The sequence below is a fragment of the Thermomyces dupontii genome (assembly GCF_041956625.1).
Source record: "Thermomyces dupontii strain NRRL 2155 unplaced genomic scaffold VTN31scaffold_4, whole genome shotgun sequence".
In the NCBI taxonomy this organism is placed as follows: Eukaryota; Fungi; Ascomycota; class Eurotiomycetes; order Eurotiales; family Trichocomaceae; genus Thermomyces; species Thermomyces dupontii.
This window is the reverse complement of record NW_027192310.1, coordinates 171,489-189,667: the sequence shown is the minus strand read 5'-3', so window position 1 is coordinate 189,667 and position 18,179 is coordinate 171,489. Positions and strand designations below refer to the sequence as shown.

Sequence of the window (18,179 nt, the reverse complement as noted above, 5' to 3'; positions counted from 1 at the left end):
AGTAAAAACACCAATGTCCTATCATAGAACCACAGGTGTATATCACTGAAGATAATGTATAGACACATGACATCGTCACAAGAACAGAGCCAGAAAAAAAAAAATCGGGTATTCAATCAGAAGGAATCCAAAACCAACGTCATTCATGCAACCTGGCCCTGCTGCGGCTGCGGTTGCAGCTGCGGCGGCCTCTGGCCCCGTCGTCCAAGGAGCGTGGCTTTTTCCAGGTTTAATTCAAACGGTTGGCGGGCGGTGCGTGCGGCGTTCTGCCGGTACGCCGTGGCAACGGCGGCGCTGTGTTGGCCGTAGCCTCCGTGTTGCTGGTTGCGATGCTGTTGATGGGCGCGACCAGGTTGAGCGCCGAGGTTTGTGCTCCGGAGTTTGGCTTCCATCGCAGCGACGTCATTGGCAGGCTGTTGCTGTCGCGGGATCTTGGCCGGCGGGTGGCCGTCACCTTCGTTGTTGTGGTTGTTGGCAACATCCTCCTCATCATCCTCGTCTTCATTCAGCGGGTTCAATGCACCAAACCCAGCGGCGGCATTGGCTCCCCGATATCCCTGTCGGAAGTTCTTCCGCCGCTTGCCCTCTTCCTCCTGCCGGTGCACCGCATAGCCCACGTCAAACACCTCGCGTAGGTTGACAGTGCCCGGTGAGCGGAAGTCGAGACGCCGATCCGTCGGGGACGGCAGCTGGTCCGCAAATGACGGCGGGCCAGCTGAGTCCGGATCCGCGATAAGAGGGACTTGTTGCTCCGCTCGGCGCGGGGCCTGCGACGGCTTCTCGCCCTTTTGCGTAATCCAGGGGTGCTCCAGGAACTGGCGGATCGTGTACCGCTGCTCCGGGTCCACGGTCAGCAGGTGCGAGATCAGATCCTGCGCCGACTTGGAGATGTCATCCCACCATGGCGACAGGAACGTGTACTGGCCCCGCGCGACCTTCTCCGTGAGCACCTGTATGCTCTCGTCGTAGAACGGAGGAAATCCGCACAGCATCGTGTACAACACGCACCCGAGCGCCCACATGTCGACGCTCTTCGAGTACCGCTCATCCTTGACTATCTCTGGCGCGGTGTATCCGACCGTGCCGCACGGTGTCATCGTTTGACTGTCCCAGATCACCTTGGACAGACCAAAGTCTGCGAGCTTGATCGTCCCAATGCCGCCGGCTCCAACGCCGGGAATGAATTCCCCTTCGTCGACCTTGTCTTCGTCGCCGGGCTGTCGAGGCTTGGGGTTCTTGCTCGGGACGAACTCGATCGGATAGAATAGGAGGTTCTCTGGTTTGATATCCCTGCTCGACTCAGCATCCCACCATTTCAGAAGAAGACACAAAATGCTTACCGATGCACGACACCCGACGTCTCGTGGAGGTATTCAATGGCTTTGGCAACTTGAACAATGACGTGGCGGCTCAAATCCTCGCTAAAGTACGTCAGACGCACGATCTGGTGAAACAGCTCGCCGCCAGGGCAGAGCTCAAGGACAATGTAGTAGTATTGCCGCGATTCCGAAAAGTCGTAGAGCTTGACAATGTTTGGGTGGTCGAGCTTGCGCATTATTTGAACCTCTTTTAGAATGTTTGCTCTCTAGAATGATGTCAGTACCGAATCTTTGAAATCAACGAGATTCACGTGCTACGAACCTGATTGCTGTTCATCTCGTACTTGCGCACCACCTTGATTGCAACCTCGCCGTACTGGCCCTGCGTGTCCTTGGCCCGGTATACATTGCTAAAGGCGCCGTCGCCCATTTTCTCGATCAGAATGTAGCGTTCCAAGCCCGGATATTTGGGCATCTTGGACTGATTCCGTCGCTCCTCGGCGACCAGTTGCTCGATATCGGCGCGGGAGATCTTTTTGGGCACATCGGGGGCCTTTTGTTGCACATCATGGCCGCGCTTCTGCTCTACACTGTCGAGAGCATTGCCGTACTGACCCTGTGGCTGGCGTTGTTGCTGCGCATGGGCGGCAGAGATATCGGTGGTTGGCTCGGCATGGGGGGTAACCAGCCGAGCCTGCTTGCCGTGGCGGATGAAATTTTTGAGATTCTGTATTGTACTCATCATCAGGAATAGTGCGCTGGTAGCGCAGAAGAATCGCAGGCTCGAGAGGAAAACTGGTCAATGAGCGGTCATGGAATTGCAGGAGGCTGGGCGAAGACCAGACTAAAGCAGAGGGTATCAACGCGTACGACGGGAATGGCACAAAGAAAGAATCCAAGAGGAGGGAACAGGACGCCAACGGGCCACAGAGAAAAGAATCCGGAGGCGAAGACGAGACCGCAGCGCGCCGCCGAGGGATCGTGGAGTGGTTTTAGGTTGGTCGATGATGACATACCGAATCCGCCGCATGCAAAAATAGCTGCGCTTCTTGGCACGTGATTATTGACATGACGTCACAACCCCTTATCACGTGACCTCAGCAGAAGGCCAGCTCGCCGAAGCACCTCGGGGTCGCATCGTCACTGGGCGGTCAAAATCTGGTCCGGATTATCAAGCAGCAGGCAATGATGATTATACAAGTACGGGCCATGCCGGGCTTTCCGATCGTTCAGGGGGTATTTTAACCGGCGCCGGGTAGGCGGCGACCAACCGTTGGCCATCGAGCTTATTCTATCTATGGTACCGTGCGGTGACAGTTCCTTGGCCAGGTCCAGGTTGTGACATTGCCCTGATTCTGTCCACTCTCGAGGAACTCCGAGTGTGATGTGCTCTATGGAACAACTGCGTGTCCGTGCGTTGCAGGCCTGTTCCGAAGCAATTCATGGGCGCAATGATTGAGCCGGGGAAACCTGCGCGTCGATGCGCTCTGCCGGTTTGAACTGCCATATGCTCTCAAGCGCAGTGGTCCCAAAATCAAGCGAGATCTTCCGTAGAAGACTCAATGTCCAATTGACGTAGATGAGGCCAGCACATACATAGTGCAGAGAGGAGGCCGCGATAGAAGTGACGTTCTGACCATGAAGTTCGTTGTTGAGTCGCCTGAGAGGCGCAAGCCCGCTCTATTTGAGGAGCTCGGTCGTCAATCGTAAAATAGGAGCCCTTATCTAGGACACGAAGGTCCAGTCTGCCAATATGTGCATGGTTTGTTTTGAGGTGTTGTCTGTCTGAAACGGGGCTGGAAATGCTGGCATGTTGGCATTCAAGGATTCGCAGTTCATCTGCGTCAGCGGTGAATGGCGGCCAATGCCGTGTGGACACTGTCTGATATGATTGTCGCTGTCGCTGTGATTGAGGTTCATTATGGGGATTCAGTCAGATATGATGGCTCTGAAATGCCTTGCCACAAGACGGTAGAACAAGCCCCAGGGCCTGATTTTGGCCCATTGTCTCCTTCAAGTCGAGCAAACCCCCCCCGAATCCTCCGCCAAGACGACAAAAGAATATCGCAGAAGCAAAGGCCACGCAGCCACCATCAGCGTTGATCGTTGATCGCGGGGCTCTGGCTCATCGCGAACAGATGCTGTAGCCGCTAACGCTGGTCTTTTTAATACCGTTGATCTACAGACAGACTACAGCGCACCCTGCACCCTGCACGACCGCCGCGGAATCAGCCTCCCAGTGCGACGATCCGTTCAGACTTGCACACTGCCACCACAGCATACTAGGTATTTATCGAAGTTTTCGTCTGCTCTTCCGGACCATGCGTTGTGCTTTCATCGGCGCATCCCGCCTCGGTCGCTGAAGGAGTGGATCGATCGCGATGTCCGAGGATTTGAGACCCGGCCTCAGGGCGCACAAGACACTTCCTCTTCGACAAGAGAGACCAGACTCGCTCGAAGTAGTCATAGATGGCTCATCTCCTAGTCAAGGCAGTCCCATGAACGGCACGCATGTTCCTCTAACGCCTCCGCTGCCCCTGACGCCACCGCACCACTCAACCTGTGGAAAGACTCCAGCGGATACCCCAGACTCGACGTCCTCTCCGACGTCGCTCGTCCGCGATTACGGCAGACGGAGCGTGCCGCCGCCAAAATTCACTCCTCCGACGCCAGATGCGACGCCGCCGCGAGCGAAAGACGCGTTGCCAAACACTGGGCCTTCCAAATCCCTTCAGACGTCCCTCTGCTCGAAAGACCAATCTTCTACTACGGCAAAGGAGGCTTTCTTGAATGAAGACCAGCTAGACAAGCGTGACGCGTTAACGCCAACGCAGTCGAACGCGCCACCTGCACGCGAAACGGTCAGGAACCGAAAGACACGGCAGGAGAAGCCCGAGGGTGAACTTGCGACGTCTGGGAAGAGTACACCTGCTACGAGATATGACGCCAAGCTTGATTCGTCTCGACCGGATCAGAAACATGGGGAGGCAAATGACTCGGGTCCATCCATGATTGAGGCGATTATTATCGACCTCCGGCCGCAGAAGCCCCGGACCCTGCGGCACACCGAGAAGAGAGAAACCCTGCGGTCGGTGAGCGCGCCCGAGCCGCGGTCGGCGAGGAACTCGCTGGAGCAGTCCCCGCGCCACATCGTGCACAAGTCAGCGCGCATCACGGACCGCGACCGGCGCAGCATTTCGTCGGATATGTCGGCGACTACGCTTGTCTCGAACAACAATGTCGTCTCCGGCCCGACGGAAACGATCCCCGTGGTGGTCATTCCGGAACGGCGATCGTCGCTCAAATCCCAGGCGGGCAGCAGCCGTTACTCTCGGGCTCCGTCGCTAAGCTCCAGCCGTCAGCGGGCAACCATTTCTGTGGACGGTTCGTCAGAGAAACAGCCGGGGCCGCAGGCTCGCGATGTGTCCGATACTGGTGAACGCCCTGCCGAGCCAACACCTACAAATGACAAGCCATCCGGCACTGCGTCTCTTACATCTGAGAGTCTACGTCTCCACGACGAAGCCATGAGCCAAAACCAAGCGACCAATGCACCGTCGGCTACCATTACCTCGCCGGCAGGTGTCGTGACGGCGCCGGAGTCGCCCACCTCACTCCGGCGGCCGCACGGGGAGCCCGACCGACTGCGCACGCCGTCGATGCAGTTTACACAGTCGTCTATACGGTCGTCATCGCCGGGCCCGGTCGAAATCAAGGAAGCGACTGCCGTCACGCTCTTTGCGCATAACAACCGATCGGTGTTGCTGATTGACCCGCACATGCAGCCGGAATCGCGGGCGGTTCAGGCGCTGCGGGGGCAGTCATTGGACTCGCCGTCAGAAAAACCCCAGCACCAGCCGGTCACACCGGAACAGTCTACAGTAGCAGTCAACAATAGCGACGTGGAATCACCACTGCGCAACCCTCGCACACCACCGCCGGTGCCGGTGTCAGCGCCGCCGCCGCCGCCACCCTCGCTCAACGTGATCCCACCGACGCCGATGGAGAAGGAGGCGCCGCAGCTGGGAGCGCCGGACGCGTCGTCAAGCCGGCTGGGCCGGGGCCTGGGATCGGTCCGGCGGGCGCTGAGCACACGGCGGCGCGCGGACTCGGGCGCAAGCACAAGCAGTCCCATGCTGCCCACGCGGTCATTTTCGACCCGCTCAGCGCAGGAACGGCGCGCGGCGAAGCAGGGTGACAGCCGGCTGCATCCCTTTTGGCGGCCGCGGTATTTCTGGGAAGGCATCGACACGGAAGTCGACCTGGGCTACCCCAACAATAACAACAGCAACAACAGCAACAAAAACAACAGCGATGCCAATCCTCCTCCACGACCTTCCCAAGATAATCATCCCACTACCGACAACGAAAACTACATCAACAATTCCCTTGGCCTCCCCACCAAACACCAAGTCCTCCGCGGCCCCCTCGCACTCGCCCGACGACTGTCACAACGCACCCGCTTACGTCGCCGACGCGCAGGACTAGCAATTCCCGTGGGGAACGGCGTTGGCTTCCACGCGCGACGGAAACGGCTCGCTGCGCGACTCACCGCCCCGCTACGCGCCATGGCGATGGTGAGCCAGATGCCGCAGCAGCATTTCCGGGAGGCGCGACAGCGGCGCGAAGACGCGCGGCGTGAGGCTCGGCGCGAGAGGCTCAAGCAGCAGATTGGGGAAATGCGGTTGCTGGAGCCAGGGGAGTTGTACGAGTATACGATGCAGACGATAGATCGTCATGATTCATGATGTTGTTACGACCCCATACCATGCGCATAGAGAGAGAGAGAGAGAGAGAGAGAGAGAGAGAGACCATATCTGATGACGAAGCATCCAAAGTCCTTGTTCATGGTCGGCCCATGTACGGAGTATGTAGCACTATTATTTCTCGCAAGCTGTGCTAATAGTAATCTGAATATCATCATCAATGACCGTCCCTCTGCCCCCTTCTCCTTCTTCTCCCCCCAGGAAGAATAAGAGCAGTTCCTCGAATACTTCCTATCCGTCCTCGGATCGCCATGCTCCCGTACTCCCCTTGCCCTGGTCCTTCCACCCGTCCCTGCCGCTCCGCCGATGACGAACCACCCTCCCCCTCGCCCCCTCCCTGACTACCCACCCGCTCTCGTTCGCGTTCGCGATCTCGTCGCTCCCGCAACCTCTCCAGAACATCAATCTCCAGAAACGGCTGCGATGCCAGTGACCCATCGAACTCTATTGTCTTATCATCATTACCACCACGATCGCCCTCCTCCAACAATGAAGATAATGACGAAAAAGCCGGCCGACGGAATTGTATGCCTGCGGCGCGGGCGCTGGGGTTGATTGTTACGGTTAATGTTGCCGGTTTCGTTGCTTCAGGGAGTGTGGGAGTGGTGGAGATGGGTTTGGAGGACACAGGGGAAGCATGAGGACGGAGAAGAGGTCGTTTATGTGGGATTAGGAGGGTTTGTTTTCGGGTTTTGCTTTCTTTTTCCGTGGGCATTGTTTTTTTTTTTTTTTTTTTTTTTTTTTGTCGGTGTGTGTTCGAAAGGGGGTGGTTTGTGAGGAAGTTTGGGTTCAGGAACGAGGTTGAGTGCCCTGAAACGAAGTGAGTGAATGGGTCCGAAGGCGGAAATTGCGGTGCTTCCGAGGTCAGCATCACGTGATGCCCCGAAACGAACGAAACGAATGAAACGAAATGTCATTGTGATAACTAATTGCACTCCGTAGTCCGTACGGAGTACATAGTGATCAAAATTTGTTTTGGGGCTGTAACAGTGGTAGTACTACTTATTGCTACCAGGTCTTGCCTTACGTCCATGCACCGGTCATGAGCGTGAGAACTCCGTACTAGATGCTGCTGTCGTTGGTCATGGGAGAGCTCAGAGGGTGGTAGGTTCCCAGTTGTCTCTACGTACTCCATTTGTAGTAACCTTGCCTTGAAACTACTTACTATGGTGATGGACAAAATGAGCGAACTACCGTCTCGTATGGTGAGTACCCGTGCGTCGTCACCTGTCGATGTATTTTGTTTGAACCATTAGTTATTTGCACAAATAATGGAATTTAGTTTTTGCTGTGAAGTAGTTAAATTCTACATTTCGCCATTTTGGTGAGCAATGCCCACGCACATGCGCAGCTGGTTGGTTTGGGTGTCTCGCAGAGACCAAAATCTTCGATGTTCCTCAAAGCAGGAGTGAAGGCTTGGAGAAATTTGATATCAAGACATGATGGCGAGTCCGTAGGTATGTGATACGGAGTGGTAGGTAACAGCAAGCTGACCTGAGCCCAAACGAGGGGACGAAATATGATAAAATTGAGGCATGTTACAACCTACTGTACAGCATCGAAAGCGAGGGCTGTTGAGATTGGAAAAATTACTTCAATCTCATAGTATGGAATACAAAAATAAATCACAATAGTTCGGCTGCCGAATAATACGAAGGAAGGGTGCCTTCCCCTTGTAGTTGGAGCTTTCGGTAGTTTTCGGTGTTCCTGTTGGATTGATCAATGGTTAGTGAGATGCATAATTGCGGTCTGTTGGAAACTTGTCGAGCAGTCGTCCTCGACTTCGATCGGCTCAGTTCCGCCAAAAATGATAGGTCCCGTAGGTTCCGAGTCATCCGACTCAAACGAAGACTCAGCGGGGCCCGAGCCGAATGCAACTCGATCCGCGGATAGCTGGCATCGGCAAGAGCAGGACCGGGCGTAGCTTCATGATGACGAGAATGGGATGAGAGAGGGCAATCAAACTTTCCTCAGCGATAGTCAAGTCGCGGAAGACGATCGGGTAGTCCTGGCAAAGGCGCATGTTCACCTCGTTCTTGACCGAGAACCTGGGAAGCTTGCCCTTTGTAACGGCGGAATGGCAGGCGGAGCAGAAAATGCACATGCCCTCCACGACACCACATTTGTCAAGGCGACTATCGAGCCGCAGGAGAAGATCGCTATCCTCCGGGATGGAGACCCTTTGAGAAGAGGATACTACGAATTTCCCACAAACCGCACACAGCCACATGGAAGCATCATCCGAAGTAATCTCTCCGAAACTCAAAATTGAACGTCGAATATCTGAGGACGATATGTCAGGAGGGAAGTTGGATCAGGCATGCCTTCGGAGCATGAAACTCCGGCCAACAAGTTCTGTGGACTGACGAATGTATGTCCTCGTCGTCCAACACGGACGAAGGAGAGACGCCATTAGGATTAGCAAGAGTTGCATCTGTCGCAATGTCAGAGGTAAACAGAAACAGAAATAAGAATCCTGCTTGTCGTACTCTGTACTCCGTATTCGATACAGAAAGTATCGTTCGATTACCCCTGCTCCAGGGACGCACCCACACGTTTTCGTAGTCCGAGGACTCGTACTTGACTGAACGCAATGGCACTCAGACGGGACGCAAATCGTCAGTCAAGGACGTTTCTCCCCCGTGGGCCAACATCAATAACCATCATAGCTGTCATCTGTAGAGGCCCGTGAGTCCAGAGACGGATGTCGGAGAGCGCCGGCTTCCTACTTACGCGCGGTTCTTCACTGTTATCCTGCATTCGGGCAGTGCCGTTTCGGCGATTCATCCTTCCCGGGACGGGATCGCCTCTTCAGAGATCGGAACCGTTCCGCCTTGGACCGGGGATCGATCCGGCAACGGTGAAAGTCAATGATGAGAACTCGGCCCAACTCCTCATTCCAGAGCATGTTGTCCAACCTCAGATCGTCATGCACCACCCCGCACAAACGAAGCTGGTTCTTCGACCGCGAAATCTCTTGAATCAGCTGCGAGTTTGCATTGACAGAGTTGATTTTCTCGCCTCCCCAGCTCATCAGCAACATATGCTGAATTCGGCCGGCGCCGTGGAGGAAGTAGATTTGGTCCATATCAATGGCCCCAAGGAACACCGGAACCGCTGACCCCTGTACTTTCTGGAGGACCCTGTAGATCTCTGCCTCCCGAGAGACCTCCTCCCAGAGCCAAGATGTAGTCCCCTTTCCAACGATGGTATACCCGTACGTAGCGCACGTGATTTTGAACGGCGCTCCGTAGGATCCGCAACCGCCCATGGGCGTGCAGTAGTGATCCAGATCCCGATCAAGCTGCCTTTTCAACATTTGGACGAGTTGAGTTGCATCGATGCGGTGCTGGTCGCCGCCAGCCCCTTGCCGATGGAGGCCAACATTGGGGCACGCGTCGTCCAGACGACCACCTTGTTGCAATCCGAGGAGGCATCGTTGCGTGCAAAACCGGTTTGCATGCTGGTGGCCCTGACCGCGTTGTTCGCGGGTGGACGCGCGTGTGGAACGCGTCGATGATGCCCGCTGGGTTGGTGACGACGACACTTGGCTGAATCCGCGCTTCCGGCCCTGCGCTGCCTGGACATCGTCAGAGTCATCGGAACTGTCGTCGTGGGGTGGCGGAGGAGGGGACTCCTCCGGAGGCCTGCAGCGGCTCGTCATGGACCGGGTAGTGACGCGATGGCCCTCCGCGACGCGCTCCGATGGAGGCGATGATGGCAGATATTCAGACTCCGAGCTCTGATGTTCCGAACCGGAAGGCGTTCGTGGCGCGTCTGGATTGGAAATATTCGCCCGCATGCCATCAAGGTGTTCCCCCCAAGTTCGAAGACGTTTCTTTGCCTCATTCCGCCACTTCTGATCTCTGACTGTGGATCGACAGCACATCAGGCAAAAACAGAGGACTCGCGCGATCGACGTCTTCTCGATCTCAATCTCGTCGCTTTCTTGGTTAACGTCCACATTTGGCTCGCAGATGAAGTAGTACAGCTTCCAGAATTCGTTTTTTGGCACGTGAAGGAACACATAGGCGAAGCCATTCGAGATGTAGGAGAACTCCACGCCCTCCTCAATCATGACGTTGTATTCCTGGGCCAGGGTCGCCCCGGTCCTAGTTTCTGCGGTGCTCTTCGTCTTTCCATCTTCATCGGTCGGAATCGTATCTTTTATGACAACCTCTTCCACAAAATTCATATCCCGGAGCCCGGCACGGAGACACTGAACGTCGAGCTTATGTGGCGGCTTGAGCTCGGCCATTGTCAGCAGGCATTCGGCATTGTCATTTGTTCGATGGAAGCAATACAAATCTGGCCGGGGCCGCGTGCCTGACTGATCATCGCCTACCCCCTCTTTCGTCTCTAGGGCTCCAGCGTGGTTTGTCTGAAATCTAACGCCGTTAGGCAGTTGGAGTTGCACCCTGGCGTCGTCGAACTTAGACAATTCTTGAATAATGTTGGCGACCGGTTTTACCACCGCCATATACTCGTACATATTAAGGTCAGCCTCGCTGCGTAACGGCTCGGCAACAACGTCTTTGGAAAGCCCAGTGAGACGAGAAACGGAATGGAACAGCCGAGGCGCGGCCTTGTCTGCCGGCTTGAGAAAACGGCACACGTCATCGAAGATTTTGGCCATTTCCTTTGGGAAGTCTGACCAATGGCAAAGTTCTTCCGGACAAAGTTTCTCGCGGCGTGCCGCAATGGTTCCCCGTGTGGATTCAGCGCGCGTGCCAACCAGTAACTGCCGCGACAACAGTTCATGGGAATATCGTAACAGTTCTTCAAACGTTGTGGGCTGAGTTTCTTCTTCCGCTCTTTTTCGCGCGTCCTCCGCTTCTTTTCGCGCCTCTGCCTCCCTTTTTCGCGCGTCCTCCGCTTCTTTTCGCGCCTCCGTTTCTTCCTTTAGCTGTTTGTCTTTATCTGCTAGCTGTTTTAGCAGATATTCCAGTTGTCGCTGGTCCTCCTCATTGGATAAACCAGGGTTTTCGGCCATGGCAAGTCGGGCCAATCAGGCTTGGTGGGAGTGTCTTCCTCGTAAGGGCTGGGTGTAGGTTTGTGCGATTGATTTGCTGGTTGAGTGAAACTGTCCAGATGAGCAAGCCAGGACCCAAAGGCGCTGAATCCGATGTGAGAAGAGCTGTTTCTCGAAGACTGAGGCTTGATGAGAAATAGCTAACGTAAGGTTTACAGTGCGTCCTGCTGATGATGGAAAGAGCATTGTACTTCGGAGCAGCGCAGCGAGTGAAATGAGCGATACGGAGTACACTCCGTACGGAGTAATAATAGGTAGTTCATCCAAACAATGCAAACGCGGCCAATGGTCACATGATGACCAGCTCCGCCAATACACACGTGATAATGAAGATCACGTGAACACTACTTTTTTCACCAGCATGCGGCCGCCTGCCTACGGACCCTTTCACTCACTTCGTTCGTTTCAGGGCATTCAGGCATAAAGAGAGACGAGATCCATTTACAAAGAGCATGAATAGATAAAAAAGTATGTACTGGGGACGGACAGGGTATATAAACCAAAAAGATAGCCAACGACTCCCAACACCACGCTCCAAGTCATTTCATAGAATCTTCAAGCCATACTATGCGTCTCCAAGCCCTGCACGGGCGGATACGCATACGGAAACTCCACCGACCCATCGAGCAGCCAGTTCAGCGGATCAAACACCTCGTATTGCGCCTCGGCGATCGAGAACCCACTGCCGGACGGCAGACCGCTGGCCGCGTTAGCCGACGTCGATGGTGCCGATGAGGACATGGCCAGGCCTTGCGACAGGCTGGGCGGCGGCGCAAGGCTAGGATCGCGGTCGCCGCCATCGACGGCGCCGTTGTCATCTCGTGTGGACTGTGCAGCGGAGGGCACGCACGAATCGCTATTGGAGGCTGGGTCTGTGGGGTTCTTGAGCGAGGCTGTTCCCATATTCAGTCGTACCGAACGACTATCTGGGAAGAAGGGAGGGACTCCGCTTACCGTCAATATTACGCCCCTCGGCCAGGGCGTCTTCGCGCCATCGCCAGACAGAGTCGTACACTAACGACATGCTCAGCCGGCAACGCACTTTGAGCGGCAGCGAGTCATCCAGCTCGTCGCTCGATGACGGTACTGGAGGGCGCCTTGGAGGGCCTCCGCCGGATTTCCACATCTGCGCGAGCACCTCTGCCAGCCGCTCCGGGAGATCGTTGCTGCAGACAGAAATCGCCCGAATCGCCCAGATGGTCCGGTTGAACAATGCCTTGCTGTAGTCGAGGTCGATATGCGCTGCGAAGAAACTCTTGCACAGCTTCATCAACGCGAATCCACCGGCGAGCATCATCTGGAATATGTAGTACGGCGTGTACGTCAACACGGGACCCACGTTAGTCTCCAGATTTAGAGCGGCCTCGAGAAACGTGACCGTCGCGGCGTGTAATGATTGAAGGCGTTCCCGGTAGCCCTTGGACGAGGGATCGTCAAAGAACGCGCTCAAGTGGAGATGGAGATTGGATGCATAGAGAAAGAGATCTGTGATTGCTGCTGCCTGGGTCAGTAAACATCGGCTGGATCTTGGAAAAAATCGTACCGTCATCCTGCCGCAGCTGACTCTCGAGATCATCAAAGTCCCGGGATAAAAACGAAACAAACGCCGCCCGCTCCAGGTCGCCCAATAGTCCCACCGGATCCCGTCGGCTGCTGTACAGCGCCTTGGTGACCTTGTCGCTGAACTGCTCAATCTGCAATCGCGCCCGGATGTCCGGCGGCAGCTGAAAGTTTGCGTCCACATTCTGGCTCGCGCCCAGCGTCCAGTCGTATAGGGTCGACGCGGGTTGTCCGTACCCGGTTGCCACTCTGCGTGGATTAGCCCTACAGTTTCTCTCGTGGGGCAAAACATTACAGACCTCTGCGCAACCGTATTGCAGATGGCCCATGTTCGGACCTTGTCTCTCAGCTCCGACTCCATCAACTCCACCCTGAACTTGCTAAAGTCCCGTGTGTGTGATGGGCGATGTAGTCCTAGCTGTATCGCCACCTGCATCATGATCCCGCACAGCATGAACGTTGGGTCCGTCGATGTGCTGCTCATTGGGAATGGCCAGGTACAGAGGAGACACAGGGCTTTGACTACATGGTAACTCTGGGGAATGTCGGCCAGAGTGCTCCACACCAACCGGGTCACTGGCCCGGCCAGGGAATTCAAGAGATGGACGTCGGCCTGATAGCGCCGGGCGCCAACGCTGACAATCATCCAGAACAGCAAGGGAGACGTCGAGTAGTACTCGTCCGGCGTGATGTCACGGTCCAGGAAGGGAAGAAAAGGATGGTAGAAGGTAAAGAACCTTTTTTTACATCGATCAGCTGGGCACCCTCCCACCAATGTTCGAGATTCACCCACAGATTGAACAAGTCGGATATCCGATCCGCCGCCAGCACCACATCCTCGATGCGCTTGAACTGGTTGCCATTCTTCATATATCCGGACCCGTCGAATCCCGCCCGCAGATCCAACAGCGAAGTCACGGCTTCGTGCGACGGTCCTGTGAGGTGATCGGTCGACAAGGACGCCGCCGAGGCCCGGCCGCCGTCGCCGCCGCCAGCTGATTCCGAGTTGGAGCCTCGCTTGACCGACTCTAGCTGCGCCTTGAGGGATTCATTGGCCGCCGTCATGTTGGCAATTTGCACCCGCAGCTCCGCCAGTTCGCGCTCCATCTCGGCGTTGCGGCTACGCTTCCCAATCCGCTTGAAGTTCGATTCGATCTTGCATTCCAGCTTCAGCCGACGGCATCGCGAGCAGGAAGTAAATGGTTCTTGTATCACGTCACATCGTAGCTTCAAAATCAATCAGCAAGGTCTCTTTCCTTCCCTTGGGGGAGGGATAAAAAAAAATTTTTTTGTACTCACCTTTTGCTGTCGGCACTCATTGCAGGCGCGTTTGACCGGCGGTCTCCTCTTCTCGCCATGCGAGTCGCCCTCCTCAAACTCCTCAGCATGACTGCCTGTGCCTGGGGAGCCGTCCAGCCCGGCGTCTCCCGAGGAGCGCTTCCTCTTCGTCGCAGGCGCCGCACTGGCAGCGGCCAGAGGAGAATACCCGGCGCCCGACCCTACCGACCCTGCCGTTACCGGACTGGCCACAGGCGTCGGACTCGCCTGTTGAGTGCCCCGAGGGCCCTGAGGCCCTTGCGGCTCCTGATTCCCCGGCCCGGAGGCGGCCGTGGCCCCTCCGATGCCGCTCGTCACTCCGTGCGCCGCCACGCTGGACGAATCCGCTGAGAGAATTGCTCTGATAGGAAGTTAGATACGATGCTACGAGGATCAGCCGTCCGATTCCGCCAATTCGAATTGATCCTCGCTCAATTCGATCCGGCACGTCTCCAGTCAGACAGTGCCAATGTGCCTGGGGTTCGGGTCTGCCCCTCTTGCATCTCGACGTGTGGGGAGCACGAACGACTCTAGGTTTCCGATCTCGGCGGGTCAGGTGATCTGACTAGTCACGTGAAATAATTTGATGACTAATCCAATTTAAAGTGTCGGCGATTGGCCCGATTGTGTTGCCAGTTGACGGTTGACCCATTGAACCAAACTTGAGCATAGCCCCAAATGCACTGCCAGCGGAGAAGGGGAGAAATTCATATGGTTGAAACAATTTGTGCGCATCCAGGAGAGAATATTTACCAACCTCTTGAGAATAGTATGCGTTGATGAAGCTGAGACTGGATTCAGACCTACATCTTTCAGAGATGTTTTTGCCTACTGCTCGTACCCTAGGTACTCTTGAAACAATATAAACAGCAGGTTCAAGCAGGCATTACTCTATTATGATCTTTCAAGCAGAGCATTCATTGACTTGGTCGAACACATCTCGCAAGGCAGATCATGGGATGATACATTGGATAAGGTACTTTACACAGCATCCTCAATCAGGGCAACTCATATCCAAACGTTTCGGCACTTAAGCCAACCCTGCCGAAGAGGCTGATAGCAATACGAGCCACTGAATAGTAATCGATGCACGAGGTTCCAGGGACGCATGAGATCATAATTTTTGTTTTTGGCCCCGAATCAAACTATCGAAGCATGAGGTCCCTTGATTGGCCCAAGCAAGGCGTGGCTACATAGGGCTCAGCAAGCGGATTTTCCGATCGATTGAACTGGTGACCATGAAAGATGATGAACTTGGACCGTCGGGCGTTGACACGAGTTCGTTGTTTTGAATGCAACGACTACTTAGCACAGCCGCCGCCTCGATTGTAGAGGAGGGTGAATGGAATCGATGACTCACTTGCAAGAATAGTACGTTGAGAGGACCTGAATAGTACTACAGTATCGCGATATATCAGGGCTCGCCCGGACAGTTGGACAGCAGAGAGGTGATGAGACAACTTACATAGTACGCTCTCCGATCCCAGGTGAAGGTTAAAATCCCATCTCCATCATGACCACCACGTCCGCCCAAACGCAAATACCACCTCCATACCAAGCAGACCCAAAGTCAACCAACCATAAAAGCACCATTCCCCCTCTCCAATTCCCTAACGCAGGCGCCCCAACCCAAACAACCGTCAACCCGGGACCAATGCATCGCACACCTCAAGTTCCTCGCCACGCTGGCGGATCTGCGCGACACGATTGCCAACAATGATGGATTGTTTGGTATCTTTGACTCACAGGCATATACCGCCATCTCCTCGGGAACGGACGATGAACGGACGCGGTACAAAGCGCTGGCCATGCTGCGCGAGCGCCGCTGGATGGTCTACGTCGCGCGGGCGGTCGACCGGTACACCACCTGGTGGGAGCGCTGCGTTGCGAAGACCCAACGGGATATTACGGTCTGGGACACGCAGCAGGAGAGTTATGCGTTCATCACACAATGGGCGACGCCGTTGCCGTTTGGGCCGGAGGATTTGCCTCCTCTGGGTGAGTTTCCTGTCCTGTTTTCATTCTTCTCTAGGGTTATTCTGAAACTGACTATTTGGGAAGATGTGCTCATGGTGTGGCACGCACACATGCTCAACCCTCGCGCCTTTATTGAAGACTGCATACGCGGGGCGAGAATGGGTTTTTGGGCCACAGAGTTCCCCTGGCCGCTGATCAACGCTGCCATCGATAATGAGAACTTTGACTACAACCCGACAGACGCTGCCCGTCGTGCCTTCGAGGAGCGCACGCAGCGGCCTTGGGATAATTTGTATGATTTACCCGCCAAAACACTTGCATGTCTGCGCTGCAGCCGCCCCCTGTCCGTCGTCTGGGCGATGGGCGAACTGCGACGGCGCGCCAGCGACAAGAAAAAGCCCAAGAGCAGGGCGGAAGAGATTGAGGAGGTGGAGTTTGAGTTTGTCAACGACACCGGCTACGCGGAGAAGAACTTCCACCAGCAGTGCGACCATTGCGGGTTCCCACATTCCCACCAGCAGCTGCGGGTCGCTCGGTTTTCCATGTGGACGCGCAGCAACTCCTCAAGCGGCAGCTGCCCATGCCAGGGACATTGTACGACGAGCGCGGTGTGCCGTTGCCGCGGCCCGACCACACGTTTCCGAACCACCTCGTCATGGCCGAGAGCCAGGAGATCCTGCGCAAGACGGACCCGCGGTTGGCGGGCTTGTCAGCCTCGTCGGCCAGTGTGCATGACATGATGGCCCTGCGCGACCTGCTCGAGTCGCTGCTAAACGCCATGACCCGACGAGAGAGCCGGGCCCTCCCGCGCGAGGGGCGCATCGCGCTGAGGCGCATGATGGCGCACTACTGGGACAACAACAGCAACATCTTCGCGCTGGACCTGGTCGGCGCCGTCATCCGGCAGGGCACGTTCGTCGAGAAGATGGACCGCATCGACTGGCTGCACTCGCCGGCCCTGCCCGCCACGGTCGACCGGCTGATCCGCAAGTACGGCGTGTTCTTCCGCATCATGGCCGAGCACCCGGATCGGCTGGCCGTGCCGACCCTCGGCGTCGACCTCGCCTGGCACACGCATCAGCTCACGGCCAAGCGCCACTTTGCGTACTCGACCGCCCGGACCCAGGCCGGCGGCTGGGCGGCGATATTCATCGACCACGACGACAAGGTCGACGAGACGCGCTTGACGCAGGGCTTCGAATGGACCTCCAAGCAGTACCGCAAGCTGACCAACGGCGGCGTCTACAGCGAATGCACCTGCTGGTACTGCGAGGCCGTGCGCGAGACCGACCTGTCGTCCGGCCTGTCCTCCATCTTCCAGAGCAGTTCCGTCACCCGAGCGCGCAGCCAGGCGGACGCGCTGCACTCTGACCCCAACGTCTCGCATGATCCAGACCGCAACGCGCACATCTCGGCACACAACGTCGTGCGCGTGCAAGAACCGTTCCACATCCGGCTGCATGGAATGCAGCTCCGCAGCCGGTACCTGCGTGCCTATCGCCGGGCCGAGAAGCGCCGCCGCCGGGCGGCGGGCCACAATCTCGGCCACACCGGTTCTTCCTCCTCCTCCCATTCCACCTCCCCAGCCGATGACAACATTGGAAGTGGAGGTCGTGGTGGTGATCGGCACTCTTGCCCCCCCATCGTCTGGGGTTATCCGTACTACATGCCGTTCTACGCGCCGTACATGTGCGACCCCGGCATCCACGGCGACACGTACGCCTGTAACCCAACCTGTATGAATCTCAGCTTGGGTGGCTACGGGAACTGCATCTCGGGAACGTGTGGCGGAGGCGTGGCTGCCGGAGGTTGTGGAGGAAAGGGTGGGATATGCGGTAAGATCTCAAGAAAATCCCAACCCGGAAGACTAAAGCTGACTCCGACTTTTACTAGCTGGTGGGCATGCCGGGTGCGGAGGAAGCGGCGGAAGCGGTGGCTGCGGAGGCGGAGGCAGCGGCAGCGGTGGTGGCAGTGGTTGTGGAGGAGGCGGCGGCGGAAGTAGTTCATGATGATCTGCCTGGCGAGATTGAGTTTGAGATGATGTACCAGCTGTGTGGTTCAGGGTTTGGAATCTCTCGTACCTTGACGTCGATAGCACATGACAACGACCCGTGTCCATGTATGTAATGACTAGGAATATGCCATTTCGAATAAAGATGATAGTAATAACATCACATCATAAAAGAAAAAAAAAATAGATCATCATGA

General features: G+C 56.1%; 5 protein-coding genes across 5 annotated transcripts; 2 read left to right on the top strand and 3 right to left on the bottom strand.

Moving 5' to 3' along the window:
- Positions 1-143: 143 nt before the first annotated feature.
- VTN31DRAFT_4567 (uncharacterized protein) lies at positions 144-2,061 on the bottom strand (the record flags this gene model as incomplete). Its single annotated transcript, XM_069404969.1, has 3 exons — positions 144-1,290; positions 1,341-1,585; positions 1,642-2,061. The coding sequence occupies 3 exons, from the start codon at positions 2,059-2,061 to the stop codon at positions 144-146; spliced, it is 1,812 nt and encodes a 603-aa protein (XP_069260080.1).
- A 1,639-nt stretch (positions 2,062-3,700) lies between these two features.
- VTN31DRAFT_4566 (uncharacterized protein) lies at positions 3,701-6,067 on the top strand (the record flags this gene model as incomplete). Its single annotated transcript, XM_069404968.1, has 1 exon — positions 3,701-6,067. One exon carries the CDS (start codon positions 3,701-3,703, stop codon positions 6,065-6,067), a length of 2,367 nt encoding a protein of 788 aa, XP_069260079.1.
- A 2,767-nt stretch (positions 6,068-8,834) lies between these two features.
- On the bottom strand, positions 8,835-11,078 carry VTN31DRAFT_4565 (uncharacterized protein; the record flags this gene model as incomplete). Its single annotated transcript, XM_069404967.1, has 1 exon — positions 8,835-11,078. The coding sequence occupies one exon, from the start codon at positions 11,076-11,078 to the stop codon at positions 8,835-8,837; it is 2,244 nt and encodes a 747-aa protein (XP_069260078.1).
- Positions 11,079-11,672: 594 nt separating this feature from the next.
- On the bottom strand, positions 11,673-13,784 carry VTN31DRAFT_4564 (uncharacterized protein; the record flags this gene model as incomplete). Its single annotated transcript, XM_069404966.1, has 5 exons — positions 11,673-12,010; positions 12,072-12,611; positions 12,661-12,926; positions 12,977-13,414; positions 13,471-13,784. 5 exons carry the CDS (start codon positions 13,782-13,784, stop codon positions 11,673-11,675), a joined length of 1,896 nt encoding a protein of 631 aa, XP_069260077.1.
- Positions 13,785-16,749: 2,965 nt separating this feature from the next.
- VTN31DRAFT_4563 (uncharacterized protein) lies at positions 16,750-17,973 on the top strand (the record flags this gene model as incomplete). Its single annotated transcript, XM_069404965.1, has 1 exon — positions 16,750-17,973. The coding sequence occupies one exon, from the start codon at positions 16,750-16,752 to the stop codon at positions 17,971-17,973; it is 1,224 nt and encodes a 407-aa protein (XP_069260076.1).
- Between the last annotated feature and the right edge of the window lie 206 nt (positions 17,974-18,179).